The 12,526-nt window shown below is 52.6% G+C and overlaps 4 protein-coding genes across 4 annotated transcripts; 2 read left to right on the plus strand and 2 right to left on the minus strand.

The window, feature by feature from the left end:
• Positions 1 to 528: 528 nt before the first annotated feature.
• Positions 529 to 2,372, plus strand: GUITHDRAFT_114586 (hypothetical protein; the record flags this gene model as incomplete). Its single annotated transcript, XM_005826311.1, has 11 exons — positions 529 to 607; positions 657 to 704; positions 790 to 842; positions 887 to 932; positions 984 to 1,060; positions 1,360 to 1,462; positions 1,635 to 1,691; positions 1,736 to 1,784; positions 1,828 to 2,050; positions 2,110 to 2,171; positions 2,219 to 2,372. 11 exons carry the CDS (start codon positions 529 to 531, stop codon positions 2,370 to 2,372), a joined length of 951 nt encoding a protein of 316 aa, XP_005826368.1.
• A 3,104-nt stretch (positions 2,373 to 5,476) lies between these two features.
• GUITHDRAFT_76463 (hypothetical protein) lies at positions 5,477 to 6,794 on the minus strand (the record flags this gene model as incomplete). The annotated part of the gene is made up of 7 exons (XM_005826312.1): positions 5,477 to 5,630; positions 5,681 to 5,708; positions 5,793 to 5,928; positions 6,217 to 6,279; positions 6,339 to 6,400; positions 6,448 to 6,550; positions 6,690 to 6,794. The coding sequence occupies 7 exons, from the start codon at positions 6,792 to 6,794 to the stop codon at positions 5,477 to 5,479; spliced, it is 651 nt and encodes a 216-aa protein (XP_005826369.1).
• A 737-nt stretch (positions 6,795 to 7,531) lies between these two features.
• Positions 7,532 to 8,253, plus strand: GUITHDRAFT_164986 (hypothetical protein; the record flags this gene model as incomplete). The annotated part of the gene is made up of 3 exons (XM_005826313.1): positions 7,532 to 7,920; positions 7,969 to 8,066; positions 8,113 to 8,253. Coding segments are annotated over exons 1-3 (273 nt in total), but the record flags the coding sequence as incomplete, so codon positions are not given.
• A 2,178-nt stretch (positions 8,254 to 10,431) lies between these two features.
• GUITHDRAFT_96730 (hypothetical protein) lies at positions 10,432 to 11,978 on the minus strand. Its single transcript, XM_005826314.1, has 4 exons — positions 11,952 to 11,978; positions 11,220 to 11,472; positions 10,834 to 10,964; positions 10,432 to 10,686 (listed from the first exon to the last, which is right to left on the minus strand). Exons 1-4 carry the CDS (start codon positions 11,966 to 11,968, stop codon positions 10,560 to 10,562), a joined length of 528 nt encoding a protein of 175 aa, XP_005826371.1. The 5' UTR covers positions 11,969 to 11,978; the 3' UTR covers positions 10,432 to 10,559.
• Between the last annotated feature and the right edge of the window lie 548 nt (positions 11,979 to 12,526).

Below are 12,526 nucleotides of genomic sequence, written 5' to 3' on the forward strand. Positions count from 1 at the left end.
GCAAAGAAAGCATACTCTACCTGTTGTGTTGTGGAATGGTAGTCCTACGAGTTCTAAGGGTACCGTCAACACCGCGCACGTCGAAAGCTCTATAACACAACATAACGAGGAAATAGGCAGAGACAAGCCAAGCCATCGCCCTCAGAGGTGTATCATGTGTCACTGTGAAAATCTTGAGCGCTGATGAATGTCTTCAAGATCGGGCGCGGGCTCCTCTTCTTCGAACTCCATACCATGTCAGCACCTTGAACTTCTCTGCGATACCTGTGACGTTTGTTCAGTCATTGGTTTATTTGCGTGCGGCATGAGCAACGCACTTGACGTTCTCTTCACATCTGGTGCCCTGGACATCATGAAAGTTGCCTCTGATTTCTGACCGTTTCGTTCAAACCGAAAAGCTGTTTTCAACGTCTACTTCTTCGGGATCGAAGCTCAAGGTCTCCATAGTCGATCTCAGTTCTGCTCTGACCTGTCGTCTTTCTCCCGACAGAGTCAACTCCACACCTGAGGTAGTTGAGTCGCCTTGTGATGCTCGCACTGGGTTCAATCCCTCACAGGGGCTTGTGGTGGGCCCACCTCACCCTTTCTGCTGTCGCTGTCTTGTCTGGTGAGCAGCCAGGGATCATGACGCGATATGCTTGCCTGACGTGCGTCAGGATTCCTCACCTTCGCATACCTTGCATGCAGACGGAGAACTCGCAAGGGTATGTTTTGATGTTGCGCTCTCACTAGCAGCTCCTCTGCCTCACTGGGGCTATGATCGGAAGATGCGTGTAACGATGCGTTCAGTGTGGTTTTGCTCTTTCTCCTGCGTCGTTCTCGCGTCTCTTGGACTTTTCGTGGTGAGACTTGCGGAGTTGAGGGACAAATCGACAACATTGAACAGGTCGAGCTGTTGATGTACTGGACGATCATCCATGCAAGTTTCGAAGGTGTTCTGAATCAGCTGATTCCAAGATTGATGACAAGCGGTTGACGTGCAGAAGTTCGTGCCACCCTCAGAGCGTTGACAATCTTCACGCGCCTGATGACGATGATCACTTGCGTCAAAGAAGTCGAAGTGAGCTCCAGAGATTCTTCTACTTGAGTCACCCGCATTGCAGCTGCGCAGAGAGGCGTGTAAGCAAGACAGACCTCTTAGACCGTTTTCCACAGGTTCTCTGACAGATCGTGCTTCTCGCCACGCTCGAGTAACAACTTTACAGCTGTCACCAACACTTCTCGCTTGAGGACGCCTTCTCCTCCTGCTTCCTCTCTTCCTCCCACAAGCAAGCTAGTGTACGAAATGATAACGTGTCATTGTTTCATGAGTTGTTGCTTCTCTTTCATCGGCTTTACTGACTATTGCTCTGCTTACAGAGAGCCAGTGAGACCGGCTGCAATGAGCGTGACTGCAAGGTACACGATAGGGAGACTGTGATGGAGAATGATACAACGGTCAGTGCAAAGTTGTTTCTCGACGGTCAGACGAAGGAACCGAAGGATTCGCTGGTGCTGCTTGAAACGTCTTGTATCTTCTTGACCCTGTCCCTTCTGCTGCCTCTCAGTCACCGGGAAAGATCCCCAGCCTGTGGCAACCTCCGTCAGAAGACCAATCGACAGGTCAGCCCGACTTGATCTCTTGACTTCCTCAGCTCTTCCCTTAGCAAAGTCGTCTCTCCTGCGCGAAGATGACTTGGCCAAGACTCTCAGTGATGAGACTCGCGCTGGTTCCCCATGGCTGACAAGTTGACAGACGTGACATCAACGATGCCCAGCAGAGTCAATGCGGCGCCGTCGACCAGGTCCTGCAGGCCCTTCACCATCGCCCCTCACTTTGTGAAGCAGAGGAACGAGCCCCTTGTACTCGGAATCCAAGGCGACAGATGGCGGGAGCTCAGTGCCTCTCGCCAGGGATATCAACTACATGGAAGGGATTCAGGCGTTCGACAACTACATCCAGTCGGCGAAGTTGGAGTACGAGCAGTACCAGACGGCACTGGAGAGAGACAAGGAGCTCAACATGTCGAGACAGATTGACTTGAACATCTACGACTCTCAGGAGGATCAGGTGACTCGCAACTTTCTCCTTCCTCCCCTCTCCCTTTCGTCTCATCCCCCCTCCTCCAGGGTTCCTTCTATTCCGAGCTTCCTCTTGCTCCAGCTACGAGCTCGTCGACTCCAGCTGCCAGGTGCTCGTCGGGTCAAGTCGTTTGTTTCATGTCAACCATCGTGACAGGCCGCAGCTTATGGAGCCCCAGCAGGGGATCACCAACAACGAAAACAACAGATCTTCGGCTGCCTCTGAGAGGCTCCACTCGCACAGGATCAAGAGGAATCTCCGCATGGCCCATCAGTACGAGTTGCCAATCGACGCCATTTTCCAGCTCTGAGTGAGTGAAGCGAGACACGACAAACGAGTCTCGTCTGATCGGGGACTCGGTGGGTTCAATACTTCATTTGATACTTCTTCCACAGACTCGAAAGGTCGTCGTTTGTCCTCTCTCCCGACTTGCTTCCCCCAGCTGCCGCTAGTGACGCGTGGAGTCCACTCCGAACTCTCTCCAGCTCGCTCAGAACGTCCGACGTGTTGGCATCCAACGCACGCGGCCTGCTCGAGTTTGCTCCCGTCATGTCCCGGGCAGCATCAAACGTTCGATCTCCGGGCTCAGCTCGTAAGACCCCCGGGGTCTGCTGCCCATACGTCATGCGCCGACTGGCCGAGTCGAAGGAGCTTCCGATGCGACTGCTGACGACGGGGCTTTGACTGTACGATGAGAAACGGTTTCGTTCAGACTCGAGGTTCGCCAGGATCGTTTGAAAGTCTGAAGGCATCGGCTGCTGCCCCTCAGTCTTGGCGCCGGTCATGGTCGACTTCAAGTACTCATAAGCAGGCGACGACCTCGCACTCTGCTGGGGCGTCCCAAAGTCATCTTTGACTTGATTCCTGACAAGGCGACAAGAGTCAGGAGGAGGAGGAGGAGGGAAAGAAACCTACGTTCTCTTCACGTCGTCGGCGAAGGATGGCGGCATAGGAGGTAAGGAGCTTCGGCTGCTGTATTCGACTTCATCTGCTCCGCCTCGGAAGCGAGTGGAGTGGTAGGAAGGGCTGAAGTTCATCTGGGGGTACGGGGGCAGCACAGCCTCTCGCCTGCTCTCCTCCTGCTTGCTGGACTGCGAGAACTTCATGTCGTAGAGGTCTTCTTGAGTTCGAGTTGACAACTCAGCGACACTGGGCACGTTGCTGTGCCCGTAGAGCAGACCAGAATAGTTGTGAGAGAGCAAGGAGAACGGCTTCTGCGCTGGAGGCGATGGCTCGTCCGCTGAGTCGGAGGCGCTCCTCGTGATTCTTCCTTCGGCAATGCCCTCCCATACACCCGTCACAACATTCTGGACTTTTTCGCGTTTGCCTCCGTCTTGTGTTTGTCTTTCGGAGACACTCGTCTTTGCAATCTGAGGGTTTGGTTGATTCTCTCCTATGTTCGTTGTGAAAGAGAAAATCGCCGCGTTGACATTTGGATTGTATGGTAGATCGTGATTGACTAGTGCACCTGAAACCGTCACGCTCACTCAATCACTAAGCAACTCGATGTTTTTAAAAAAAGATTGAAGGAAGAAAAGAAAAACATTTTACCTCTAGGAGATGCTTCATAAACGGCATCTCTGTGACCCCTTCTATCAGAAACCTGACTTCAGATTCGCAACTTTACCTTGTCCCGATCTCTTTTGAAATGTGCATCTATTGTAAACAAAAAATGAAGTCAGGATCAGAATGGCAGAAGAAACCTCAAGAAATTGATGTTGAGTACCCTGAATGGTATGTCCTTGGATGGTTGATTCGACAAGGTAGAGGGCTGTTCAACACGAGTGTGATACAACATGATGCCAACAACCAAGCTTACCAACTCTTGCTGCATCATTGTATTGCTGTCGATTTTCTCAACCTTCTGAACGCTGTTGTCAACCAGCACCTGATTTGAATCAGTTCAAGAAAGTAACATCGCAAGCTGACCTTATAAGAAACATCAGTCTCTGGACTTTCTTTCCAGGCATTCGACAGAGAATCTTCTTGTCCGCTGCTCTGCCCTTGTTGATCTATTGCCGTTCCTTCGATATGTTTTCTTTCGACTTGTTCAACCTTGCTGCTAGCTTTGACCTTCTCCGTCTCCTCGACTTCATTTTGAGTTTCACCTTGCACATATTGTTGTATGCCTTGGTTTGTTGAATCGGACTGTCGTGCTGCAGTGGCTTCTGACGGCTGTTTGTGCACATTCTCATCACTTTGACCTTTGTCTGCATCAGGTCGCACATCAGGCTCTTTCTTCTGTTTTGTCTCTTCCTCCATCATCAGCTGCTGCCGCTTCTGCTCGTGGAACAAGAGCACGGGCTTGGTTGTGTCAGACCTGTCTTGACGCGTCTTGTCGTTAGGAGATCGTAAGGTAGTGGTGCTGGTGCTGGTGCTGGTGCTGGTGCTGGTGCTGGTGCTTTTGGGACTATCGAGCTTACTGCTATTTTCAACGACATCCGGTGTGTTTTTGGCTTCAGCCACCGGTTTCGACGAGGCTGCTCTTGATGCTGCTTGAACTTTATCATCGTCTTTCAAAGGTTGTTCCATTGATTTATCTGGTGGTTTGCTGCTTCGTGGCAATTCTTCTTTCAGACTTGTTTCTGATAGCTTCGAATCAGATGGTTGACTGTGACTGTCACTTTCCTTGGCTTTGAGTTTGGAAGGAGACAGTTCATGTGTGCTCGACTCTTGTCTAATGCCAGCATCGACTCCACCGTTGGGTTTCGGTTCGGCTGGGAGCTCAGAGGCTGGCGGTTGCTTGAGGTTGGACTTGAGCTCGGGTCTGCTTTCAGGCTGCCCTTGTTCATCCTCCATCCGCTTGTCGCTCTCCGATGTGTCTTCCACGTACTCGGGGATCGCAAAGTGCTCCAGCTCTTGTTGCTTCAGAGGCTCCTGCTGCCTGCAGGCAAGCAGCATCAGAGCGGTACCAGAGGCTTATCGTTACCTTGGTGTTTCAACTCTAGCAGGGTTGCTCTGACTCCTCCCTCGGTGATCTGCAAGGCGTTGGATCAGAGACTTGACATGCGTCAGCTCAGCAGGAACGCACCAGCATTGGGAAGAAAGGTAGGAGGGGTGGAGATGACAAAGTTAGGGAAGAACTGTCGGATGCACATGCTTTGTTCTTCATATTGTTTGCGTGTCTCAGCCAGCCGTTTGTCATACCACTGAATGGCGTTGAAGAAGTCGTACTGTATGACTTGAGATGCTAGATATGGAGTAGCAAGCTTGACCTGATTGACAATGGTTAGAAGAAGAGCAGCAGCAACATCCAAAGTTTGTTGTCGTACAATCAAAGCTTGAGAAGAAGGCCTGTTAGAAGGATTTTCAGATAAGCAGGCTCGGCAGATGTCTTGTATATTTTTCGAATAGGATTGAGGAATCTGACGGTATACGTGTTAAGAATCGAATGAAACATGGTTAGCAGCGAAACTAGTGGGTAATTACCCATTCGAACCATATTCGTTTATCTTTCTCATAGGTCGGGTGATTCAAGGTGAGGAGCTCGAAAAGTACACATCCTAAAGACCATATGTCCGCCTTGTTTGAGTAGTCTTGCTTGTTATAAACTTCAGGAGCCATGTACCTGAGCAATCCAACGTTTTATCATAGAAATTCAACCATAGGTGTGAAAACCGTTTCGTGCCGACTCTTTTTTCAAGCTCTGGTGCCACAGTCTGTGTTGTTTGACCTGCAACTTGATTTGTTGTGAGTGAGATGTTTTGCTGAGCTCAAGGGCGACCATTACCAGCATCCAATACTTTTGAGATGCCGAAATCGCCCACTTTCACCGTCCTGCCATCGGCCATGAGGAAGATGTTGGAGGGCTTGATGTCTCGGTGGATGACTTGCTCTTGGTGGGCGTAGTCGAGAGCCTCGCAGACCTGACGCACAAGACTGACGGCAAGCAGACACAAGACTGACGGCAAGCAGACACAAGACTGACGGCAAGCAGACACAAGACTGACGGCAAGCAGACACAAGACTGACGGCAAGCAGACACAAGACTGACGGCAAGCAGACACAAGACTGACGGCAAGCAGACACAAGACTGACGGCAAGCAGACACAAGACTGACGGCAAGCAGACACAAGACTGACGGCAAGCAGACACAAGACTGACGGCAAGCAGACACAAGACTGACGCCAAGCAGACAGCCCTGCCAGCCATACCTGAATCAACCACAGCGTGATGATCTCCTCGTTAATGTGTTGCTTGGCACCCCTTGCCTTGATCTTTCCACGCCAAGCAAGCGTTAACGTATTGAATCATCCTCAACAGATCATGATCTTACAATTTCGTTTCGCAGATCTCCTCCATCAGCATAATCCATAACAATACACAGCTGATTGTTGCCTACGATAGTCATTAGAACTTCAATGCAGCCTTGGAAAATCACTCACTAGTGTAAAAATCGCACATCTCGATGATGTTACGATGTTTTAGATGCATCATAACACGAATTTCTTGCACTTTCAGATTGTTTTCTCTTAGATTATCAACTACCTAAAATTCCAATGTCAACTGGACTTTGTTTTGGGCAATCACTCAGTCGTGAGATCAAGTAGGTCGTTAGAAGAGCGTCAGCCACAACGCACGGGCGAACAAGAGAGGACCATGATGTCTCTGGCATCTAGAGCTTCACCTTCACGACGTAAGTCTTCTTGTCTCGTCGTCCTTCTGTCAGGTACACAGTCCCAAAGCTTCCCTTCCCCAGCTCCTGCTTCGCCCGGTACCGCTGCAGCACCATCTTCACCGCCTACAATACACCCCCACCCTTTCAATGCTTACCCCCACCCCTCATATAAATCACAACCCCATGCAAAATTATCTTCTGACCCCCATTTTTCCCATAATATCGGGTCAATTTACCACCCTACAATCCGAACCACCACTGCCGTCGACACCCCTAACCCCCTGGTTGCCAGGAATAACTATGACCCCTGGTGCCGAGCGCAAGACCGTGTCAATGGGTGGGGTGGGTGAACGGCTCGGCGTCGGGCGGACGTTCCGAACTCGGAAGTTCAGACCCGCGGGCCCGCCGGGCCATCCGGCAATGTGGTGGGAAATGGGTGGGTAGGATGAAGTAATTAGGTGGGTAGGGTAGTCATCAGGGGTCCTTTGAAGCTTGTATGACTGGTCGATATAGGGGTGGGGTGAGTAGGTCGGGAGGGCCGCCTCAGAATGTTGCAACGGCAGAAGAGCATGAGAGAATCAGTGGATGATGAACGCGACAAGAAGAGATGAAGCGAGGAGAAGATGAAGCGAGGAGAAGATGAAGCGAGGAGGACATGAAGCGAGGAGGACATGAAGCGAGGAGAAGATGAAGCGAGGAGGACATGAAGCGAGGAGGACATGAAGCGAGGAGGACATGAAGCGAGGAGGACATGAAGCGAGGAGGAGGAGAAGCGAGGAGGAGATGAAGCGAGGAGGAGATGAAGCGAGGAGGACATGAAGCGAGGAGGAGGAGAAGCGAGGAGGAGATGAAGCGAGGAGGACATGAAGCGAGGAGGAGGAGAAGCGAGGAGGAGATGAAGCGAGGAGGAGATGAAGCGAGGAGGAGATGAAGCGAGGAGGAGGCAAGAACGCTCAGGACAGGGCTCAGGAGACGCTTTGCTTGGTGAACTTGAGATTAGAAGGAAGATAACGAGTCGTAAAGCATGTAAAGCGAAGGTTGTGAAATCGCAGAGAGGCAGACGAGAGAGAGAGCGCAACTAACGGACAGATGTGTGGGATTATGGCATGACAGGCTGCCCAGGGCCGCATGGAAAAGAGGCAGCTTCATCTCAGCCTAGTGTGATGCATCAGCATAGAATGTTTCAGGATCTATGATAGTGACCGATGATCGTCAATTTGTTCTCCAAGAAAGCTAAGAGGTGGCTCAACCCTGGCAACGTGTACCCAACACTTAGCATGTGCTGCAGGCCCAAGAGCGGCTCGTCTGCTGGACGCTCAAGCTCAGGAAAGCGAGAGGAGGAGAGGTCAGGGCCCTCATTGCACGCATGGCTGCATGAGCGCAGAGGTTGCAGGCGGTCGAGGAGCTGCCGAGGGTCTCACATGCCCGACAGGCGTCGCTCTCCGCCCCTCCTCAGCCAGGCCTGCAAACACTGCCGGCCTTGACGAGCTGCCGTCCCTCCAGCCCAGTCACGGGCCCCGACAAGTTTCGAGCGTGACGAGCCGAGGAGAAGATTGGCGGCCGCAGAGCGCAAGTAGTGCGATGCTGTTGCTGTGGATGGAGGTGACCTCGGCTCCGTCTGACCTGCTTCTCCTTCTCATGTGCAGGAGCAAGACTGCAGGCGCACTTGGCGCTCGAGCACAAGACTAGAATCACTCTGAGCGGTCGCTTGCTCTGTCAAGGTTGCCTGAGAGCTCATGCAACGCCTGGCAGATGGGGTCTCGACGCAAGCACAGGGCTTGCCGTTGCAACACGAGGATGAAGAGAAGCTTTGCGAGAAAGATGGCGACCCAGCACCCGATTCCTCGTCGTCTCCTGACTTCCACGACGTTGCTGTAGACCATGATCAAACCATTCTGTTTGCCAAGAAATCAATCGTTGAGGCGCAGATTGCCATGAAGGTCCGTATAAGAGTTATGTCATTCCCGAAATTGAATCTTTTTGTTTCATTAGAAGTTCTCAGAAGAAATTTCAAAGGACGAAACGGTACCACACTAGATCATGTGAACAATGTCAGGTTGATGATGACCATGCTTGATATCGCAGGTCAACCAAGTATCTGAAGACTCTCTCTACTGCAAGGTGAGACAGACCTCTACTCCTCACTCAATTTTTGACAGGCAACGCAGGAACTCACTTCACCGTCGAAGTTGAGCCCCACAAGAGGATGGACGTCTCCTTTTCCCTCCACCCCCACCTCGTTTCAAGCTGTCATGGCGCAGACGAACGTTGAGAAAGATGTAGTGCGGTTGCGGGACAAAGACAAGAAGGCCGGCAAGTTCAGTTCGTTGGAGAAGCTTGCGAGTAGGAAGAGCAACAAGATGAGAGTCGATGCTCTTCACAAGTGTATCAAAGCCATCGAGAAGCTGTCTGTCGCCTTGGATCGCGAGTCGGCTCAAAACAAGGTCAGGCATGACGCCTGCCCATGTCATCCCTATGACACTGTGAGCAAACAGACTCTTGTCAAAGTGTTGTCGTCATGCGGTCTCCCTAAGGAGAATGAGCCTCCCCGCCACTATCTTGACCAGTCAGCCTCATGGCGAGGTAGAAGTGCCGCAGCACGAGCGTCCTACGTGGCAAACATGGTGCCAGGAGCAGAGCTCAAGGTCCCGTCGCGAGTGCCATGTGCGAGCATGACCAGCGGCAGGTGCTCAAGACTATGCCGCAAGATTGGCTGCAATCGATGGAGAAGGTCATCGCACTGAAGCTTGTCAACGCTCAGGTGGTAGGAGAGGCTGCCATGGAGCCCTCACTGTTGCTTGTCACAAGCAGCTCACTGCCGAGCTTGCTGAGCTCGAGAACAAGAGAAGCGAATTTGACCCGCCTGGTGGAGAGGGAGGAGAAGACGGGAGAAGAATGCAGCACCAAGGGGCTTCGATACACGCGGCTGCCAAGTGAGTGAAACTCGTGCTGTGCTGTCTCTCTAAGTTGCTTGCAGTCAAGCTTCTTCTCATGACCAAGTGACCTGCTCGGTGACTTGAACGAGCTGACGATGACGAGCAGGAGAGACGTCTGGATGTCACGAATGAATCAGAGCTCGCCAAGACCATCGCCATCTTTAACGAGAGGGTGAGAGATCGCTCGAGAGTCGTCTCTGCTTCTTTTGCAACTGTGTCAAGTTGCTACCGTTGACTCTGGTGTCAGCTGCAAGCCAACTATTCCGAGTTGAGAAAACGAATCTACGATCACCAGGCTCCATTGGGCGAGAAAGAGCAACTTGTGCTTGTGGACGAGGTTGAAGCCGTCCGCATGGGAAACTGTTTGACTCTGAGCCCTCTAGGTTCGCGGTCTCCAGCAGATTCTCTCAGAGGTGAACGCTGCCATGCGCAGCCTGCAGCTGGACAAGAGGTCTGCACCTCCCTTACTGAATCACGTGACATCCTTGCTCAAGGTCGAGAGCTTCAGCAGAGGAGGCGGTCAGCTTGCCTGCAGACGTGAACCGTCAGGTCAGCCATGAGCTGCTGGGGCCCTCGCGCCATCTGACGGGCTGATTAGCGACCACATGCCGTGGATGTCAAGTCCTATGCCCTGGCGTACGTGGCTAAGGAGGACGAGGAGCTCAACACGCTGGAGGAGCAGATGGACGAGCTGCTGCAGCTGCTGGAAGAGAAGAGATGTCATGACGGCAGAGGAGAGGAGGCAAACAAGGTACACGAGGGTGGGAAGGAATGAGGGACCATGCGTGAGTGTGAGACCGCAGGCGAAGAAAACTCGCAATAGCTTCTCGTCCAACCTTGAGGTGGTAAAGGAGATGGAGGCTCACGAACAGGAGGAGCAGGCGCCGCTGGCACTAGGGATGTACAATATATGATGCTACATGGCATGCCGGCTTAGGGCCCTTCACTTGAGAGCTCCCGCGTCACTGAGGAGCTGCTTGAGCTCTCCATTCTGATGCATCTCCATCATGATGTCGCAGCCTCCCACAAACTCGCCGTTGACAAACAGCTGAGGGATCGTTGGCCATGCACTGCAGGACAGAACGAATCAGCTGGAGAAAGAGAAAGAGGAAGCAAGTAGTGACAAAAGGAGGAACACAGTGGTGAGAAGAAGAGAGAGAGAGAAGAGGAGAGAGAAGAGGAGAGAGAGAGAGAGAGAGAGAGAGAGAGAGGCTTACGAGAACTGCTTCACTCCTTCCCTCACTTCCATGTCTTCCAGCACGTTGAATGCGCCATATTGAGTCCTGTGAAAGTCGAGGATCTGCACAGCCTTATTGCTGAAGCCGCACATGGGGAAGTCGGGCGTTCCCTGCCACGAAGTCAAAAGAGAGGAGAGGAAACAGTCTAAGAGTGAGGAGAGGATGAGAAACGAAGTACAAGGAGAAGTTGATAGCAAACGATTGAGGTGAAGGAGAGGAGGAGAAAGGAGGTGATCGATCCGAGGGAGACTCAAAGAAGAGGAGCATGGGGATGAGCCAAGTGAGGAGCAGCAATTGAGGAGCAGTTCTTCCTCCCTCGCTACTCCCTCACATAGAGAGATCAGGGAGAGAAGAGAGCGGTTCACCTTCATGAAGAGAACCACTTTGCGCGACGAGACCAGGTTCTTGATCTCTGCCTGCACGTTTCTGCCCTCACTGGCTGCCGGAGCCTTGGCTTTAGGCGCAAAGTCCGAGTCGCTTCCTTCGCTCCCCACGGTAGCGAATGACCGAGCAATCGCAACAGACTTGGGCCCGGCAGCTGCTGGCCCCCAGGCCCTCAGCGCGGGATGGCGACCAGAGCGAAGCGGTCGAGCCCTGACAGCAGCCAGGGAGATTGATCTGGAGCACAAAAATAAGAAAAGAAGGGAGGACGGAGAGGATGAACACATATGGGGAGTAAGGAGGAGTTGAGGGGAAGGAGGACAATGAGGCGGAGACGGTTATGGCGATATGAAGAATGGTTTCAAGGAGAGGGTTGGAGGAATGCGAGGGGCATTAGAGGAAGAGGATTGGATAGTGGAGTATGAGAGGAGGGAGAAAAATGAATTAGAGGGAGTGGAAACAACGAGAGGGGAGGAGGGGAGGAGGGAGAGCAGAGCAGAGCAGAGAAGAGAAGAGCAGAGCAGAGCAGAGAAGAGAATTGAAGAGAAGAGAAGAGAAAGGGGGAGAAGAGGAGAAGTGAACAGGGGAGGGGAGGGGAGAGAAACGGAGGGAGAGAGGAAGATAGAAAGAAGAGAACAGGGCGAGGAAAGGAGGGGGGAAGGAGGCAGCGGCGGGGGAGAGGAGGGAGATGAAGGAGGGGAGAGCAGCATTGTTACCTCCTCAAAGACAGCATGGTGCGACTTAGAAGATGAGGGGAGGGGTTCGATCGTTCTTGTTCGTGACAGGGGGTGGTTTTTGCCCCAGGGGGTCCAACATAGATTGCTGATGGCAGGGGTACTTGTAGCATGTTTACAGGGTCTATGGGGTAGTAGGGAATGTTTAGGGGTCGGTAGTCCCACCCCACCCATCCCTAATTCAGGTAAATCACACCCCTCCTGCTCGTCTCCTTCTTTGCGTCCTGCACCTCCTTTCCTTTTCTGCGCCTCCGGCCAACCCTCCTTCCGACCCCCCCCCCCCCTGCCCACCCCCGGGTCTCCTTCTCCTCGTCCTCCTCGTCCTCCTCGTCCTCCTCGTCCTCCTCGTCCTCCTCGTCCTTCACCACGTCCTCGTCCTTCACCACGTCCTTGTCCTCGTCCTCGTCCTCGTCCTCGTCCTCGTCCTCGTCCTCGTCCTCGTCCTCGTCCTCCACCACTTCCAACTCCACCTTCTCGTCCTCGTCCTCGTCCTCGTCCACCTCGTCCTCATCCTTGTCAAAATCCAGTGTGGAGATTTGACGATTCAGGTGGACAAC

Source organism: Guillardia theta (assembly GCF_000315625.1).
Source record: "Guillardia theta CCMP2712 unplaced genomic scaffold GUITHscaffold_76, whole genome shotgun sequence".
In the NCBI taxonomy this organism is placed as follows: domain Eukaryota; class Cryptophyceae; order Pyrenomonadales; family Geminigeraceae; genus Guillardia; species Guillardia theta.